Source organism: Dipteris shenzhenensis, chromosome 4 (assembly GCF_047967505.1).
Source record: "Dipteris shenzhenensis isolate YYH24624 ecotype China chromosome 4, Dip_SZ_1.0, whole genome shotgun sequence".
Lineage (NCBI taxonomy): Eukaryota > Viridiplantae > Streptophyta > Polypodiopsida > Gleicheniales > Dipteridaceae > Dipteris > Dipteris shenzhenensis.
In genome coordinates, this window is record NC_141599.1 from 44,081,653 (window position 1) to 44,101,700 (window position 20,048).

Below are 20,048 nucleotides of genomic sequence, written 5' to 3' on the forward strand. Positions count from 1 at the left end.
ACAGCCCCTCATAATGCATCTCAAAATGGTGCAAGTGAGCGGATGAATCGAACTGTTCAGGAGAAGGTTCGATGTATGTTGTCTTATGCTGCATTACCCCATGGCTTTTGGGCAGAAGCCGTGCAAACAGCAGTTCACATTATTAACAGGTCACCAAATAAGGCTTTGGAGTTGAAAGTGCCAGAGGAGGTGTGGTCTGGCAAGCCACCCTCATATAAGCACTTACGGGTATTTGGCTGCGAGTGCTTTGCTCATGTACGCAAAGATCTACGCACCAAACTGGATCCAAAGTCTATCAGATGCATCTTTATGGGATATGGTGACGAAGGTGAAATGGGGTACAGGTTATGGGATCCCGTTAAACGGAAGATTATACGCAGCAATGATGTCATCTTTAAAGAAGATAGTGTACACAAGGAACCCGTGCAACCTGTGGAATACAGGAGGGTTATTTATGATGATGTTGGACAGCAAAGAATGCCCATTTATATGCAGCAGCAGCCTGCTGCAGATCACCCTGTTCAAGAGGGTATACAGGCTGGAAATCAGCCAAATAATTTTGCCAATGATGTACCACTGGATATGCCAGCAGATGGAGCTGTAGCACAGCCAGATATGGTGGTACAGCCACCTGTCATGCATGAAGAACAGGCTGGACAGCAGCCTAATCCGGAACATTTTGTTAGGAGGAGCTCCCGTGCACAACGGCCTCCTGCCAGGTTTGTTCCAGGAGCCAATAATGTGGCTGATTTTATCATGCTGACAGATTGTGGTGAGCCTTCCAGCTTCAAGGAAGCTATGGGAAGAGCAGAGAAAAAGAAGTGGGAGAAAGCCATGCAGTCAGAAATGGACTCCCTACTTCAGAATGATACATGGGACTTGGTGCAGTTACCTGCAGGCAGAAAGGTTTTGCCATGCAAGTGGGTTTACAAAGTCAAAGTGGATTCAAATGCTTTACCTCGGTATAAGGCCAGATTGGTTGCCAAGGGATTTAAGCAGGAGAAGGGCATTGATTTTGATGAGATTTTTTCCCCTGTAGTCAAGATGACTACTTTGAGAGCAGTGTTAGCTCTTGTTGCTCATGATGACATGGATTTATGTCAGATGGATGTGAAGACAGCTTTTCTTCACGGAGATCTCCATGATGAGATCTATATGAGTCAGCCAGAGGGATATGCTGTTAAAGGGAAAGAGCAGCTTGTGTGTAAGCTCAAAAGGAGCTTGTATGGACTCAAGCAGGCACCAAGAGAATGGTACAAAAAGTTTGATGCCTTCATGCAGTCCCAAGGGTATCATGGGTGTGAGACCGATCATTGCTTATACACCAAACGGGCAAAGGATGGCAGTTTGATGCTACTCATTCTATATGTGGATGACATGCTTATTGCCAGTAAATCTCAGCATGAGATTAGTGCTTTGAAGAAACAACTGCATAAGTCTTTTGACATGAAAGATTTCGGTGATGCAAATCATATTCTTGGCATGCGTATTACTCGTGACAGGTCCAAGGGACTTTTGTTTCTGTCACAGAAAGAGTATATTGACAAAGTACTCCAGAGGTTTAAAATGGAGGGGGGGAAGTCCATTAGTACCCCGTTGCCTCCACATTTAAAACTCAGCAGTAAGGACAGCCCCAGATCAGATGATGATAAGGCTGAAATGGCCAAGGTTCCGTATGCATCTGCAGTTGGATCTTTGATGTATGCCATGGTTGCCACTCGTCCGGATATTGCTTTTGCGGTGGGAGTCATCAGCAGGTATATGGCAAATCCAGGCAAGCGGCATTGGGAAGCAGTGAAAGGTGTCTTGAGGTATCTCAAAGGTACCAAAGACTTGTGCATATGCTATGGTAGGAAGGATGCATTGGTGCATGGTTTTACAGATTCAGACTATGCAGGGAATGCAGATAACCGGAAGTCTACTACCGGTTATATTTTCACATTTGCAGGAGGTGCTATATCATGGGTGTCTCGGTTGCAGAAATGCGTTGCACTGTCAACCACAGAAGCTGAATATGTTGCAGCCACTGAGGCTTGCAAGGAAGCAATATGGCTTACTCGGCTGGTGGGAGATTTGGGCATTACAGGTGACATGCCAGTTTTGCATTGTGATAGCCAGAGTGCTATCATGTTGGCAAAGAATCCGGTTTTTCATCAGAAGACCAAGCACATAGAAGTGAAATATCATTTCATCAGGGAGGTACTGGAAGACAAGCGTCTTGAGCTTGTGAAAGTACATACTGATGATAATCCTGCAGATTTTCTCACTAAGAGCTTGCCTAGGTTTGCACATTGCCGCCACATCATGGGATTAGGATGAGACCAGTCTTACTTTATGGTCTAGTATACAGTAACTGTATATTGCTGTAATTTTTATTCTTTTCTCCCCTTTAGGCACATTGGCCTTTAGGTGGGAGGTTGTTGGGGTAAAGGCACATTGCCTACCCTTAATTAAAAGAATCAAAGATAGGACACCTATGACTGTCTTAAGACAGTCATAGGGTAAACCTAATCCTAATAAAACATAAGTGAGTTTGTGGTGTGGCTCACTCTTTTACTTCACACCCACACTAGTGTGTCTCTCTCTGACTCTAACTCTCTTGCTCCCTTCCTTCTCTCTTCCCCCTCTCACGCCTCATATGACGCCTACAGGATCTGGGTTACAACTAGGAGATTTGGACAGGATCTGGATGGACATATGAGATCATGAGCACTATCGGGGTCAAACAAGGGTGCCCATTATCACCTACCTTGTTTGGCCTCTACATTGACGAGCTCGAGAGAGTGATGCACGCACAGGGTGGGGTAGGCTGCTCTCTCGCGGGCACGCTGATCCGGATATTACTTTACGCAGATGACGTGGCTCTCTTGTCCTCCTCAGCAGAGGGGCTCCAAAGACACCTTGACGCACTTCAGTCCTTTTGTGAGTCTCATGATTTGAAGGTCAACTTGGGTAAAACCAAGGTTATGATCTTCAATACATCTCGAGTCGTCATGCGCGATGAGCATTTCACATTTGATGGGTCCCCTGTTGAGGTAGTTTCATCATACACTTATCTGGGGGTTGTCTTTTCCGGACCCATCTTCACCATGAGAGCCGCGATGCAGGCGCGCCTGAGCAGAGGATATGCTTCATTGGCTAGACTAGAGAGATAGTGCTTCCGCTCTCACTTTCAGGATCCACGGACCAAAGGGTTGCTTTTTGACTCCTTGGTCCTCTCGGCAGGGATGTATGGCAGTCCAATGTTGGGGGCCAGACTTGTTGGATACAGAGTGGGCCAGGGTGGAGCGGCTACAGGTTCTCATGTTATCACGGATGATCCATGGTAAGCCATCCGTCCCTCACCATATCATTGGGGCAGAGTTTGGGTCACCCCCATTACAGCTAGCTGCTGCATTTCAGGTCATTACATATCTGTACCTAGTCAGGGAGTATGGGGATTACACATCCGGGCGTAGCAGGATGCCATGGCTAGCACTGTCCTCTTCTATGGCACTTGCAACAGGGGGAGATCAGAGGTGTTGGTATGCACGTACAAAGAGATGGTTTGCAGGACTAGGGCTCCACATGGACAGACTACCTCCTTTCCAGTACAGCATGGATGCATCTTTCTCTCCCCTCCTATCACACAAGGTCAACGAGGTTATCTGTGAGGATCTACTACAGCTACACACATTCCGAATGCCTCGCCATCTGCTCCTGTTGTTGGCGCCATCTATTGCAGCCACCTTGACTATAGGTGTGTTCCTTTTGCTTGCTGCCCACATGGCAGCCTGTGTGCTGCCCATGTGGCAGCCCCCTCTCTTTCTGAATAGCACCCACATGGCAGCTAGGAGGCTGCCCATGTGGTACTCTCTCTCACTCTCCCTCTCTCTACAAACACACCAGGGCCCAGGACAATCGTCGGGTTGGACCCCCCCCAAGGTTTTTATTCATGAAGAGAGAATTTTGAGTACATAGCTCAGCGTAGAGCTGCATGATACGAAATTCAAACGTGAATCCATTTTACAAGAGCTTCAAGCTCATTCCAAAATGGCAACATGCCACTTGTCAAAAATCTAGACTAAATCCTTTTACATGCCTCTAAGGAAAATTTTTGGGATCTTCGTAGCACTTGGTCACGCGGGTGGCCTCCGAAATACTTGCTATGCTTCAAATTGCTTGGGTCTTTAGCCCCTCATAGTACCTGCAACAATTAATTGAAGCGCATCACCATGGCACGCATTAATTGTTAGTGCTTTGCATGCAAATAATAAACTGTGGACTAATTCTAGTCATAGGTGGGCGTCCCCATTGAACAAACATGTGAACAAAACATAGAACACAATTCTTGGTCGACCGAAGTCAACCCTCTTGGTCGTAATTAAGGGGCTTTGACCAATGGTCGTGGCGCCTTAATTATGGCCAAGTCTCTCCAACCGAAGCTGGCACATCTCTCCAACCGAAGTTGGCACAACTTGGTTAACTGTAGTTAACCCTCTTGGCGCAGTCTCGTTGTCCGAAGTCAACACTCTCTGACCGTAGTCAGCTCTGTGGTTCTTTGGTTAACCGCAGTTAACCCTCTTGATAATAAACCAAGTCTCCCCGACCGAAATCAGGCTTACTTGATCAGAGTCAAGTATCTTTGACCGTAGTCAATTCTTTGACCATTAAAAGAACTCTTTGACCATAATTAACACAAATGAAAACTCTTTAATTATGATCAGACAAATGGTCAGCTGTTAGGATATTTACATTTGTGGTGACATCCCCTCGGCTTCTATTCAGTTGACCTCAATTGAAAAGCTTCCTTGTAAACATCCAAAAGCTGTGGATGACCGTGTAGGCCATCTTTTGGTGGTTCTAGTGATGCCCTATAGGCCATGGTATGTGCCTTGTAGGCATAAGTGTAGGCACTTGTAGTGTTAGTGCCTTTTAGGCTAGATATAGTCCTATGTGACACCTAGGACACTTAGTCCTAGGTCTAGGTACAAGTACCTTGTACTTGTATTCTTTCATTATCTAAGTTTTGACGCGACGGCGTTTCTCATCGACCTTTGTACTTTATACCTTGTACGTGCTCCTTTCAGTCTCATTGACCCTTCAATGGTATCAGAGCGCTACTGGACCTGTTCCCCTACCTCCGGATTTGCATCGCTCACAGCTTTCAACAGCCTGCGCTCCATCTGTACAATCCGTACGATTGTATGGACTTCCGTACAGATCACGTACAGATCCCGAGTCTTGCCGCCCAGCTATGTCGCTAGCTGTTTTGCCCGTCGCATCTTCTTACGTACCAACTACGCCGCACAACTGTACGGTTTCGTATCTGCTCAACATCGCCATCGTACGTGCGTTAAGTACTTTGTCGTACTGCCTTTCGTACCTGCGTTCCATACTCCCGCCGTACGGAACAAGTATCTGGTATAGTCGTACGCTCTTCTCCGTACAAGTGTACTTGCACCGTACATGCTTCGTACGTTCTTCCGTACGGTTTCACCTGCAGATCAGCCGTCAACTTGTACCTGCATTCTGTACACATGTACTTGCAAAACAGCTGACCGTACAGCTTGTACCTGCTCCGAGTGTCCTGTACAATTTCGCACGTGTGAATCTACTACCAGTGGTATCTACAGACATTTGTAATTTGGGGCTTTTGCAGGACATTGGCAAATTTGGGGCTTTCAGTTCTTTTCACCTCCTTTGATTGCAATTTCTTGCAAGAATATGGGAGTTTTGGGATTTGGTTTGCAAGTTCTTGTTAAGATTGCAGTACATTGGGTCAGATTGCAGGACATTAAGTTACATTTGCAGGACATTGAGTCAGATTTGCATACATTGGGTCACATTTGCAAAAATTTCAGCAAAATTTGGGGCTTTTCTGCATTTGCCCTCTTTTTGGCCTATTTGCCCTCAATAAATTTGGGGCTTTTGCCAGATTTGCTATTTTTTGCAGTGAACAGTGCCTGTCACAGTCACATTTGGGTCAGATCTGCATTTGCCCTTTGATTTGGGTCAGAAATTTGCAGATATTTGCTGTCATTTTTGGACAGCCAGCTTTTTGCAGTGATAGCCTTGAGGCTTTTGGGTTTTCAGGTCTTTTTCAGGGTATCACATTTGCTATGGTTGGGAACAATCAAGATTTAGACTCTCATTGCTGATTTCACAAGATATTGCTGGGTATATACTTTAAAGGCCAAATTGGAAGTTTTCTTATGCTTTTAGAGATGGCTGAATATGGTTGAGAATGAATCAGGAAGCAAGCTTGTCACCCTCAACACAGATAGGGGAGGTGAGTATATGTCAAAGGAGTTTGATGTATTTCTGTCTTCACGGGGCATTATTCACTCATGCACTACTCCTTACACTCCTCAGCAGAATCCTGTTTCTGAAAGGAAAAACAGGTCCACAATGGAGATGGCCAGATGCATGCTTAAGGTCAAGTCTTTGCCCAATAAATTTTGGCTTGATGCAGTAATGTGTGCCAACTATGTGCTGAATAGATCACCTACACGGGCATTGAAGACTATTACACCTTATGAAGCATGGAAAGGCAGGAAGCCTTCACTTTCACACATGAGAGTTTTTGGGTCTCTTGCATATGTTCATGTACCATCTTAGCTGAGACATAAGCTTGATGACAAGGCAATCAAATGCATATTTATTGATTACAGCCAGGAGAGCAGAGGGTATCGGTTATATCAACCAAATACTGGGAAGATTATTGTCAGTAGAGATGTAATCTTTGCTGAACATTCAGCTTCTCCTCTTGTGGACTGCAAAGCAAAGCCAGATGTTGACATGTTTGATGCCTTTGAATCTTGGTTACCTCTGCCATCATTAGAAGAGGATTTTGACCAGCAACATGAGCCTCCTGTAGGCCCTCCACCAAGCAATAATTAGCCACTACCTCATGCTGATTTGCAGGTTTCTCTTCCAGGACAAAATGATCCCATTATTCATGATGCAGTCATTGAAGAAAGAGCTGTCAATAGACAGCAAAAACAAGTTCCCAGATGGCTTCTTGATACATTGAGGGATAGCAAACAAGATCAGCCTTTTGCTGCCCGGACAAGATCAGGGAATAGACAGCATGGTCATTTTCTTGAGTTTGCACTCCTTGCTACAGCTTGCAATGAAGAGCCTCTGTGCCATAAAGATGCTTTTAACAGCAAAGAGTGGATGGATGCAATGAGAGCTGAGTTACAATCTATTGCCAAAAATGACACATGGGAATTAGTAGATCTCCCTCCCGGCAAGCATGCCATTGGAACGCGGTGGGTCTACAAATTAAAAAGGAAAACTGATGGCAGCATAGATCGATACAAAGCCCGTCTTGTTGCAAAAGGGTATGCCCAACAACAAGGCATTGACTTTGAGGAGACATTTGCTTCCACATCCAGGAGTACTACCATTAGATGTGTCATTGCCATTGCAGCCCATCATCATTGGCAAGTGCACCAACTTGACATCAAGACTGCTTTTCTTCATGGGGATCTGCAGGAAGAAGTCTACGTCACATAACCTCCTGGCTTTGAGGTTGTTAATTCTGAAAATAAGGTATGCCGGCTTAGAAAAGCCCTTTATGGTTTGAAGCAAGCACCCAGGTCATGGTATGCCAAAATTCATGCACACTTACTATCCCTTGGTTTTCAGAATAGTCCCACAGAACCCACTCTTTATGTCCGTGGGAGTGGATCTGATTTTTTAGTGCTGATTTTATATGTGGATGATATGCTCATCATGGGCCCAGATACTCAGGAAATTGCAGCTTTCAAGGCTGATTTGCAGCAGATTTTTGACATGTCAGACATGGGACGGCTCCATTACTATTTGGGCATTCAGTTTGCTCATGTTGAGGGGGGTATCATGATGTCTCAGTCCAAGTATATTGGACAGCTCCTTGATCGTTTTTAGTTTGAGGATTGCAAGCCAATCTCTACTCCAGTGGACCCTGGCTTCAAATTCTCAGCTCATGATGGGAGCCCACCATGTGATATCACTCTTTATCAGCAGGCTGTTGGATGCCTTATTTATTTATGTCACACCAGACCTGACTTGCAGTATGCAGTATCTTATCTCAGCAGATTCATGCACATGCCCAGTTCACAGCATTGGCAGGCAGTGAAGAGAGTCTTCAGATATCTCAGAGGCACTCAAGATTTAGCCCTCTTCTATGGTGATCAGGGTTCACTTACCATGCATGCTTACACGGATAGTGACTGGGCAGGATGTTCCGACACCAGAGTGTCACATACTGGCAATTGTTTTTTGCTTGGCAATTCATGTATCTCTTGGCTCAACAAGAAGCAACCAACAGCTGCCACGTCTAGTTGTGAGGCTGAGTACAGGGCAGCTTTCACCGCTATAGTAGAGTGTGTTTGGCTTCGACAGTTACTTATAGATCTTGGTATTTGCCAGACATCCTCCACTATTGTCTACACTGACAGCCAGAGTGCTTTGGCCATTGCGCGTAAACCAGTGTTTCATGTGCGTACCAAGCATATTGAAATTCACTATCATTATGTTTGGGAGTGGTTGTCAGCAGGAGACATAGAGTTGTTCCATCTTCCCACAGAGGATAACATAGCAGATATGTTTACAAAGGCACTTCCTTGTCCCAAGTTCGAAGTCTTCCGACATGCTTTACACTTGGTTCCCTTTGTTACATGATCTGACATCCCTTGTACATTCATAGGTGGCTATATCCTTTTGGATGAACATGTGCCACCATGACCAGAAAATACCAGGTATTCTGAGACGTTTCCAGAGTACTTCAGCCCATCCCATGGAGGGGGGTTTGTAGGCCATCTTCTGGTGGTTCTAGTGATGCCTTATAGGCCATGGTATGTGCCTTGTAGGCATAAGTGTAGGCACTTGTAGTGTTAGTGCCTTTTAGGCCACATAGGACACTTAGTCCTATGTGACACCTAGGACACTTAGTCCTAGGTCTAGGTACAAGTACCTTGTACTTGTATTATTTCATTATCTAAGTTTTGACGTGACGGCGTTTCTCATCGACCTTTGTACTTTGCACCTTGTACGTGCTCCTTTCAGTCTCATTGACCCTTTAGATCAGACAACATGTCTTCATCCATCCACTTGGCATCCAATGCCATATAATTCTTGAATTTTACAAGGTATCTGTTAAATGCCTTGCCCTGAGGGCCTTTGTGTATAGTATGGTACACAATCTGCTCTGGTTGAAGGACCTCCTCCAGCTTTATCTGTCACCACAATGTAAATATCCTAGGTCAAAGTACAGTTGACCATTTATTTGATCATAATTAAAGAGTTTTATATGTGTTAATTATGGTCAAAGAGTTATTTTAATGGTCAAAGGATTGACTACGGTCAAAGATACTTGACTCTAGTCAAGTAAACCTGACTGCGGTCAGAGAGTGTTGACTTCGGTCAACAAGACTTGGCATGCGCCAAGAGGGTTAACCCCGGTTAACCAAGATGTGCCAACTTCGGTTGGAGAGACTTGGCTATAATTAAGGCGCCTTGACCTTTGGTCAAAGCTCTTTAATTATAATCAAGAGTGTTGACTCCGGTCAACCAGAGAATATATATATATTTATTTGTATATATATTTGTTTAGATGTGCACATGTGTTCAGTGGGGACGCCCACCGTGACTAGGATTAGTCCATAGTGTGTTATTTGCATGCAAAGCGCTAACAATTAATGGGTACCATGGTGGTGCGCTTTAATTAATTGTTGCAGGTACTAGGAAGGAAAATTTTTCCTAAGCGTAATGGGAGCCTGACAAGCATCTAGGAGGCGGTTCGTGTGACCGAGAGCTTTGAAGACTCCAGAATGGCCCTTAGTGGCATGTAATAGGATTTAGTCTAGATTTTAGACAAGTGGCATGTTGCCAATTTGAATGGAGCTTGAAGCTCTTGTAAGAAAATGGATTATTCACGTTTGTAATGTGGAGATTTACGAGATAGCTCTACGCTGAACTTCTGTAACAGATTTTCTTGGATGAATAAAGACCTTCGGGGGGGTCCAGCCCGACGATTTGTCCTGGGCCCTAGTGCATCTACAGAGAGAGGGAGTGAGGGAGAGCTTATGAGAGTATAATTACCGTCGTTTATGAGTGGTAATAGCTGTCCTACACCCACGACCCGGTTCCATTATCCACTTCTGGTGGATCCTCTGATAATGGCTCTGTAGGCTCTGGCCCCTGGAATTTCTTTAGAAGACTCACATGGAATGCATTGTGAATCCTCCAATGCTCTGGCAATGCCAACCTGTATGCAACCTCATTTATTTCTTCTGTAACCCTGAAAGGGCCATAGTACCTGGGAGATAACTTTGCATACACTTTCTATTTGCCTTTAAACTTGCGGAGCCTAGCTTTCTCGAACTTTAAAAGTACCCAATCCCCTTCCTTGAGATCTAACTGTCTCCTGTGCTTATGTGTAGCTCATTTATGCTTTTCTTGCGACCTTTCAATGGCTGTCCGGACTTGGCTGAAAGCTGTCTGGAGGTCTCTCACAAACTGATCAGCTGCAAATATTTCATATTTGGTCCTTAGGATAGGTGGCAGAATCACCTTCCCATAGATGACCTCAAAGGGGGCTTTCCTTGTAGAGCTGTGTACTGTAGTATTGTAAGCGAACTCTACCAATGGTAGGTACTTTTCCCTTTTCCCAGTCTGAACCTTGGTCACCCGCGTAGCATTTCAGCATATCCAATGCTGTAAAGTTCGCTACTTCACTTTGACCATCTGTTTGGGGGATGGAAAGAAGAAGAAAAATCCAGGTTCGTCTGCATATTATCAAATAAAGCTCTCCAAAATAGACTGGTCATCTTGGGATCTTGATCATTGACAATGGACTTAGGCATACCATGGTGCTTAAAGATCTGTGCCATGAAAAGCTTAGCCATATGATCTGCCTTTATGGTTTTACGAACTGGAATGAAATGAGCTTGCTTGCTCAATCTATCAATGATAGTCCAAATCCCATCATTCCCTGACTTTGATCTTGGCAAATAAAAAATGAAGTCCATTGCAATACTTTCCCATAGTGCCTGAGGCATGGGAAGAGGAATAAGTAGGCTAGGTGCCTTCTGTCTATCATACTTCACTTTCTGACACGTAAGGCATTCAGTAACAAACTGATGTATATGTTTCCACATCCCTGGCCAAAAGAAATACCTCTCTAGTGCTTGAGTTGTTGCTATAATTCCTCTATGCCCAGCATAGGGAGGTGCATGGCATTCTTCCAAAATCATTTTTCTCATCTCTTGGGTAATGCATAGGCAGTCATCTTTCATTAGATACCCATCTTTCAGGGAATAGTGACTGGTGGACTGCCTTGCATTTGCTGTAAAATCTCACCAAAATCTACATCATTAGCATATTGCTCCCTCATGTCTTCCAGGTCCTGATGATAAGCAATAGTTACATTGTTGACCTGGGGTCGGATAAGGCATCTGCCGCTCTATTCCGAACTCCTGGAGTATGGACAATCTGAAAATGATACGTTGACAGCATATTTGCCCATTTCATATGCTTCTCGGAAAGCTTTGTCTAAGTCAAAAAGTATCTCAGACTTTGGTGATCTGTCTTAACTATAAAATCTGCACCCAAAAGATAATGCTTCCATGTATGGATGGCATGAATTACAGCTAGTAACTCTTTCTCATAGATTCCCAGATATCTCTTTGTATCCCGGAGTCTCCTACTCTCATAGGCCACTACCTGACCATTCTGATGCAATGCAGCCCCAACACATTCCCTACAAGCATCACAATCCACATCAAATGGCTGATACAAATCTGGAACTATAAAGATTGGCTCTGTGGTCAGCCTCTCTTTGAGTGTGATGAATGCTGTATTTTGTGGAATTCCCCATCTGAAAGCTGCATTTTTTTTAGTAAGATCGTGGAGTGCAGCGGCTATATCCGCAAAATGCCTGATAAATCTTCTGTAGTAAGAACATAAGCCTAGGTGCATAGTTTTCAGCTCTGGCCATTCTTGAATGGCACGGATCTTTGCCGGATCCATCCGTATCCCATCTTTGGATATTATATGCCCCAAGTAATGGATCTCTTCCGGAAAAAAATCACCTTTCTTGCTGTTTGCATAGAGTTGATGATTTCTAAGCTCTTGAAACACTGTAGCAAGATGTTCCTTGTGCTCTTCTTCGGACTTAGAAAATACAATTATGTCATCGAAGAAGGTACCAATGAACTGTCTGTAGGGTCAGAAGATACGATCCATCATCCTATTGAAAGTAGCTGGGGCATTTGTCAATCCAGAAGGCATCACCAGATACTGATATAACCCAAAAGTAGTGCGGAACGCTGTCTTATGCACATCTTGAGGCTGTATCCTCACTTGGTGATAGCCACTCTCTATCCTGCTGAAAACTGACGCTCCATTTAACTGATTCAGCACATCATCAATGCGCAGAATAGGGAATCTATTCTTGATGGCCATTTTGTTCAGTGTGCGGTAATCGACGCACATACGGAATGAACCATCTTTCTTTTGTACTAGCAGTACATGGGAACAAAAAGGAGAAGAACCGGGCTGAATCAGCCCCTTGGACAAGAAGTCCTGCACCTAAGTCATAATCTCCTCTCGTTGAGTCGCACTAACTGAAAGTTTCAATCTGTTCAGGGGTAAACTGTGGTCTTCCATTATAGGGCTTTTGTACCTGGTTTCCCCTCGGCTTTTGAGGCTGAAATCCCCTCTTTTGAGCCTTGGGAAACTCTCTTGTTTCAAACTTGGGGGTCGCTGGCTTTTTATCCCCCGGTAACCCTGCTTGTAGTGAAGGCACACTAGTAGGATCCTGCATGTACATGAGACTAGCCACATTGGCTGAATGCATAAGTCTAATATTTCTTTAATATCTTTGGTGTTCACTTGGGCCTGTATCTTTGGAGTGAGTCCTGCCCTATACTTCCTGGTTGAGTCTTGTTAGAAATTTTCTTGAAAGGCGAAACCTGCGAGTATGCATCTCAAGATTTCTGATTGTAAGACTCCACTGCATCTTGTGCTTCCATATGAATGCTCTCCCAACCAAGAAGGACATGATCCCGAAACTGTTTGGGAATAAACTGTTTATAGAAAGCTTTCTTGAAGTCCTTCCATTTCCTGGGTGCTACATAGTTGGCTGTTTTAGCTATCCACCATGCACTAGCTGTACTAGTCAAGTGCAAACCAACCATACGAAGCTTTGAGGACTCACTGAAATTTTCCACGCTGAATGCAGCATCAAACTGCCTTATGAACTGCATTGCCTTTTCAGCTTGGCCATACTGGCCATTGTAAGTGGCAAATCTTACTGACTTCCCACCGTCCTTGAATTCTTTAGTCTCTACCTTCCTGCTGCACTTCTTCTTCTTCTTCTTCTTCTTCTTCTTTGGCTCTGAAGATCCAGAAGAAGGAGATGTTGTTGAGGATGAAGAGGTAGAGCTAGAAGATGAAGACGAACTGGATGAACTGTGATGATGCTTCGCCTTCTTCTTGTTGGGAAGAGGACCTGCTCTTTTCCTGTTTTTGCCCACCACTCTTTCCTGATCTGCTCTAGAGGGAGGCTTCTCTGTCTTTTCCTCAAAAAGAGGTTGTACCATCTTGCGAAACAGGGGATCGCTTGTTGCCTCTCCCAACTGAGTAATTAACTCTTTGTAGGCATTCTCTTTATTTATCTGTATAGCCTCAGCCTGCTGTACCTGGACAGACGCTGCCATTCCCTCATGGGATGATTGGTCATGCTGCTGTGAAGCCATCTCTGCAACTTGTCTGAGATCTGCAACTCTCTCACACATACTGTGTAAGCAACTGATGCACTCAGCCTCTGCTTTTTCAAAGAGAAAAATACTTCAACAAGAGGTGTATTGCATTCACACTTGTGCCAGTACAAGCTATCAACTCAAGGCATGAACTCAAAACTGTGTGCCCCTTTTTTGGCTACTGCAAATGACACTGAGAATGCATCTGATTCCCTTTTCAGAGCACAAAGGCATGCATTACTTTACTTGTGTAAATCTCTGATTTCTCTGCTTTTCTGCTGTTTTTCTGACAGAAAAAAGTCTGACAGATAAGTGAAAATTGATGGCCAGAACTGTCTCTGCAACTCTCTTTTTTTTTGGACAGTAACTAGATGGGTAACTGGTTGGTTACACTAATCAGACTAACTGGCTCTGGTCTGGTTAGTCTGTGATTGGATGGCTCTGGTCTGGTTGGAAAAACAGTCTAGTTGGTCTGTAACTAGACCACTAACTGAACCACTGACCAAGGTAACTGAACTGGGCACAGTCTGGTTACAGCGACCAGACGTGTCTGGTAAGGTCAAGCTAAGTGAAGCTCTAACCAGGTCACTAGCCAAGGTTAAGTTAGATTAAACCCTGGTCAGCCATGTCAGCATCCACGTGTCGCATGTCAGAATGCTAGGTCAGCTCACACGTTCATGCCATGTCATCCCTGCGTCAGCACTATTCTGTGCACTGCCACGTGTCGTCTGTGACACGTCAGCTCTGTTCTGGATGCCACGTCAGCCACCTGTCTACATGGACTGCCACATCAGCCTCCTACACGTGCCAGCGCCACGTCAGCAAATGACACGTCAGCCTAAGGTTTCAGGGTTGACGTTGCTCGTCGTGGGAACCTTGTGTGTCTTTACGTCGCCAGCCCGGCCATCCAGACGAGTCCAAGTAAGCAATCGGCTTCCTATGTGTGTGGTTTATGGGACTGGACGCGAAAAAGCACGGGTGATCCCTTCGCTCGGCAAATGACAGACCAGGGAGCTGACCAATGAAATCCTTTGTCACGCATGAAGCCCTGCTTCAAATATGATGTCTGATTGACGTGGGGGCCTGTCCGAAAGCTTAGCGTATTCCTTGGGATTTTATTCTCTGGCAGCTAGACAAGCTTCTCCGTGATAAAAACGTAGTATGACGGTAACTCATACATATAGATGGAAGAGGTCATGTCAATATGCGTGAAGGCGTCAGTTGCTAGCCCCTTTCGAAAATCGGCGCTGGCCAATCAATTTGGACGTTCGTCATGGCCTCTATCTTTTGCCTTCCGCTGGCATATCACTAACTCATCTAGCCAGATCGTCAAAGCTTGGAAAGACTTTGAGCCTTGGCGTTGATACCAATGCAAAACGTTGGTGACGTGTTTTTCTTTTTCTCTCTGTGGAATCTTCTACAAACACTCTCTCTATTTCTTGATTCAAGCTCTCTCTCTCTCTCTCACTCTCCCTCTCTCTACAAACACACTAGGACCCAGGACAATCGTCGGGCTGGACCCCCCTGAAGGTTTTTATTCATGAAGAGAGAATTTTGAGTACATAGTTCAACGTAGAGCTGCATGATACCAAATTCAAACGTGAATCCATTTTACAAGAGCTTCAAGCTCATTCCAAAATGGCAACATGCCACTTGTCCAAAATCTAGACTAAATCCTTTTACATGCCTCTAAGGGAAATTTTTGGGATCTTTGTAGCACTTGGTCACGCGGGTGGCCTCCGAAATACCTGCTACGCTCCAAATTGCTTGGGTCTTTAGCCCCTCATAGTACCTGCAACAATTAATTAAAGCGCACCACCATCGCACCCATTAATTGTTAGCGCTTTGCATGCAAATAATAAACTGTGGACTAATCCTAGTCACAGGTGGGCGTCCCCACTGAACAAACATGTGAACAAAACATAGAACACAATTTTGGTCGATTGAAGTCAACCCTTTTGGTCGTAATTAAGGGGCTTTGACCAATGGTTGTGGCGCCTTAATTATGGCCAAGTTTCTCCAACCGAAGCTGGCACATCTCTCCAACCGAAGTTGGCACAACTTGGTTAACTGTAGTTAACCCTCTTGGTGCATGCCAAGTCTCGTTGACCGAAGTCAATACTCTTTGACCGTAGTCAGCTCTGTGGTTCTTTGGTTAACCGTAGTTAACCCTCTTGATAATAAACCAAGTCTCCCCGATCAAAATCAGGCTTACTTGATCAGAGCCAAGTATCTTTGACCGTAGTCAATTCTTTGACCATAATTAACACAAATGAAAACTCTTTAATTATGATTAGATAAATGGTCAACTCTACTTTGACTTAGGATATTTACATTTGTGGTGACATAGACAGCGAGCTAGACTTAGACAGCAGGCGATTGCAGATCGGGCAGCGGTTTCCTGTCTAAGGGAAGCATGCAGATAGATCCTTCTCAGGATGGTCTCTGACTTTTGAGGGAGAGATCTTCTTCAATCTTCCAATAGACCCCCGTCAGAGTCCATGTCTCGAAGTACGCAGGCTCCTGCATAGAGGCATGTCTCAAGAGGGCCACCACCCCCGCTCCTCGTCTTGCCTATTTGCCCCCCCTCCCCCCGCTCGCTTCTCCCCCGATCTTCCCCTCCCTCCCTCCCTCTACCTTCCTTGGTACCCTCTCCTCCACCCATTCCACCCATAGCAGTTATCCTCTCCAACCGCCCTCCGCCCACCTTCTCTTCGTACCTCTCCCTTTATCCCCCCACCACAATAGCTTCCTCGAAGATGGCGATTCTGATCTCGCAGCCCCACCAAAGTGGGGCCATTGCAGCAATTGGTTCCCCCTCTTGTCCTTTTTGGGGTTTCAACTTTGCCACCATAGGAGAGGAGAAGTGGACCTCTATGCTTTTTTATCTCATGATGAGGTATCAGATGTTTTGCATGATGGACGAGTAGCTGGTACCTCAAAGGAGGGAGTTGTTGGATTTTCCATGGTGACATGGCTATCTTCCAGCTGCATTTTTGGACTGAGAGATGGGGACTACGTCTCGCAGTAGTAGTTGTGCTCTGCTTGGGGCTAGAGATTCAGCTCAAGTAGGTTACACACTGGCCGTTACAATAGTGCGCTAGCTGGTTTGTTGTAGGGGTCTCGTTCATGATGCAGTGGGCCCTAAAGGTAGACATTGAGCCTCCTTTAGGGTAGAGGTCTCCTTCATGATGCAATGGGCCTGTCGTGTTTGGCATGCCACCACAGGGATACAGAGTACTCCCCTTCTAAACCCTTGTCAAAATCGCATAAATCCATGGTTCTTGTCTAGGCTCCCGAGTCCCACCCACATATGGGCCTTGTTCTCCACCCCTCTCCTCCCCATGAATTGGACTATGGTGAGGTTGAACGCACACAGGCTTCACGATTGTGTGTAGTAGCAGTCACAGTGGATGATACTTCGTCAGGAAGTTGCAGAAGGTTGTGGTAGGATTGGCAATGGACATGGCAGGCCAAACCACAGACTTGTGTGCCAGCCACAGGGTGCCAAAGGTCTGCAATCCCTCATGATCCCGGGCTCTCCGGTTGTGGAGCCTTTGCAATGCAGCTTGCATATTTTGTGCAGCGAACAAGATGTGGTGGGTGTGGGTAAGGAGGACATATCAGGCGGCGGTGCTTGGATTGGGACATTGCAGCAATGTCGCATATGTATGCTAGAAACCTGGATTTATGATGGGGTTAGGTGGCTTCCCCTCGGAGAGAAGCCCCAATGCAATGGTGGGGTGCTCTCCTCAGAAAGATTGGATCATCTCATCCATCCTATGCGAGAGGAAAGCCATCCTCTTCGGGTGTGTCAAATGGCGTGAGACCCACTGTGCCTCTCTCAGAGGAGGCAATAGAAGGACTGCGGGGGAGGAGATATCCTGGTCTTTTTAGTTCATTCTGGAGGCAGCGTGGAGAGAGCAAGAGATGATGATGTTATCCATGATGCACACCTTGAGCCTGTCAGAGGGTGGGTCATGTTGAGCAATGTCGGTTTGCTTCAAGGTAACATGTTTGTTGACCCTCATTCTATAGGAGGGGGGAGATATCCTGGTCTTTTTAGTTCAGTCTAGAGGCAGATTGGAGAGAGCCAGAGATAATGAAGTTATCCACGATGCACACCTTGGGAAATGCCCTAGAACCCATGGTTTGATTATGAGTTTCAAGAGATGAGATCTCACCTCATACGTGCGTGAGCCTTGGGGCACCCGATGACGCTCTAGGTAGGTTATATATGCAGAGATTGATCGAATGCTGTGAGATTTTATTTGTTGTTTTTTGTTGTGAATTGAAGTCATAAGGCCATATCTTGTGCTTTTTATGAAAGTAAACAACGAAGCACAACGGAGAGAGAGGATGAGAAATTTTGAAGCAAATGAAAATGAGGGGGCATGTTCTATTTCTTGTCATGTTGTGTTTCTTCTTGTTTTCAATTCTATGCCTGAATAAATTTTATTGCAGCTTGCAGGATTTGGAAATCTTTTAGCTATGGATGAGTTTTTTGTGCAGCCTACACACCATGGGAAGGAGTTTGCTACATCTTATCAATCAGAATCTCTCATATATTTTTTGGAGGACATGCTAGGGGATGGTTCCAAGAGTGGAGAGAGTAGTATAACTTCAAGGCATGGTATTCAGGTCTTTTTCAAAACATGCATGGATTCAGGCATTGCTGGCACTACCAATGATGGATCTTTATTGATGGCTTCTTGTGTGAGGGAAGCATCACTTACAGAAACAGTGCTTTTGGAAACCGGAAATGGTAAAGGAGGTGCAAAAGTTAGAGTTGTTGCGGGAAAATTTGCAGGATTATCCAGCCCCATCCTGTCTCAAGACTTTGTAAGTACTCATTTTTGGATTGCCCTATCAAGATATCACTATTTTTTGTGTCTATATGAAAGGTGTATGATTTGCTTGATGTGAAGCTTCTAGTGCAATATAACAAGAAGTAGACACAGAATAAAACACAGCCAGAGATAAAACACAGCTTTTAGTGCAATATAACAAGCAGTAGACATAGAAGAAAACACAGCCAGAGCTTTTTGCAAGGGAAGTTCTGTTCACGTTGATCAACCAAAAAAACTGCTGATTCTGATGTTGTCTCCGAGAAGGAAGGAGCTGTTAGAAATCGACCAACAGAGGGTACGCACAGCGGAAGACTGATAGAATAGCCCAGGAGCTCACATAGTGTGTGTGGTGGGGTGGAATCACAAACTTCTTAAACTTATGTGCTTCAAGTAGATATGCAGACTCATCAATAGACAATGATCCAGTCAGATATAGAAGCTACCAAAAGAATATATTTCTATCCAAAACTATGGACACAATACAAAGAGAGATAGATCCAAAGTCATAGAGCATGGTCTTTTGATCTTACCACCACGTCCTTTTACTATCTGCCACATATCTCTTGAACTTGAGCCTGCGTGCTCCACCTCGAGCGCATGTAGACTCTCCGTCTTTTGACCTCAGCACCTTGCTGCCCTAGAAGACAGCCAAGGCTCCAGCCCTAGAAGACCTCAATCTGCAGCAACTCTTTCCTTGCCTTGCCTCCTGGATGTAGGCCCAAAGGTAAGGGTGGTGCTGCTCCTGCTGCTCCCAAAACTTTCTGGTTGCTGGATGAGTTATGAGGTTCCTAGCCTCCCCTGTTATAGGCCCCAAGGGCCGTCTGAAATAGCCGGCTGGCAGCCTCAGTCTGGCCGACCAGTGTGCCATAAAACCCGCCTCCACCAGCCCTTTATCTTGGGCTTTGGGCAGCTCCTATTGGGCTGTGTGCCCTCTGCTTTTAAGTGGGGGCCCAGCCCCCTTGCTTTGTGTGCCAGTTGACTGGCTGGCCCCTTCCACGCCCCCTATTTTGGGGCTCTGTGGTGGGCCTTATGGCCGAACAGCCAGCTTCTTGGCCCTATAAAGGGTGGGGTGCTGCGCACTGCAGCCCCTCCCTTTCCTTGCCATCTGTTGTGCTTATGCCAGGCCCTGCTGGACATCTGCCTTATAGGCGCCTTTACATGTGGTATCCCCCGCCATGTCTGCTGCTCCAAATCCGCCTTTTCCAGGCCCTCCTGCTGAGTGCATAGCTATCTGCTTCTGTCTTTCAGCTACATCTATCGCAGCTGTCACGACTCCTTCTCTTGTGAGGTGCTGATGGTGCTGACGTCTGATTTCTACAGCTGAAACATACTCCTAGATCAGAAGAAAGTCCATTGAATGTCCTACCATAGCCCTCTGTAGCTCCTACCGAAGTATCAGATGCTGTGGCTAGTGTTGTACATGGTTGTGGAGGTCATGCACATTCCAACTTACTATGGTCCAATT

General features: G+C 45.4%; 1 protein-coding gene across 5 annotated transcripts in view; it reads left to right on the plus strand.

Annotated features, from left to right (window-relative positions):
• The window catches only part of LOC147902920 (uncharacterized), a 110,404-nt gene that overhangs the window by 14,418 nt on the left and 75,938 nt on the right, over window positions 1–20,048 (plus strand). For 4 of the 5 annotated variants that reach the window (XM_087373672.1, XM_087373673.1, XM_087373675.1 and 1 more), the window contains one exon: window positions 18,205–18,575. In XM_087373672.1, the coding sequence (XP_087229798.1) occupies window positions 18,205–18,575 (371 nt within the window). Of the gene's footprint in view, window positions 1–18,197; window positions 18,576–20,048 lie in introns of all 5 variants that reach the window. The other variant, XM_087373677.1, reaches the window with a different exon arrangement.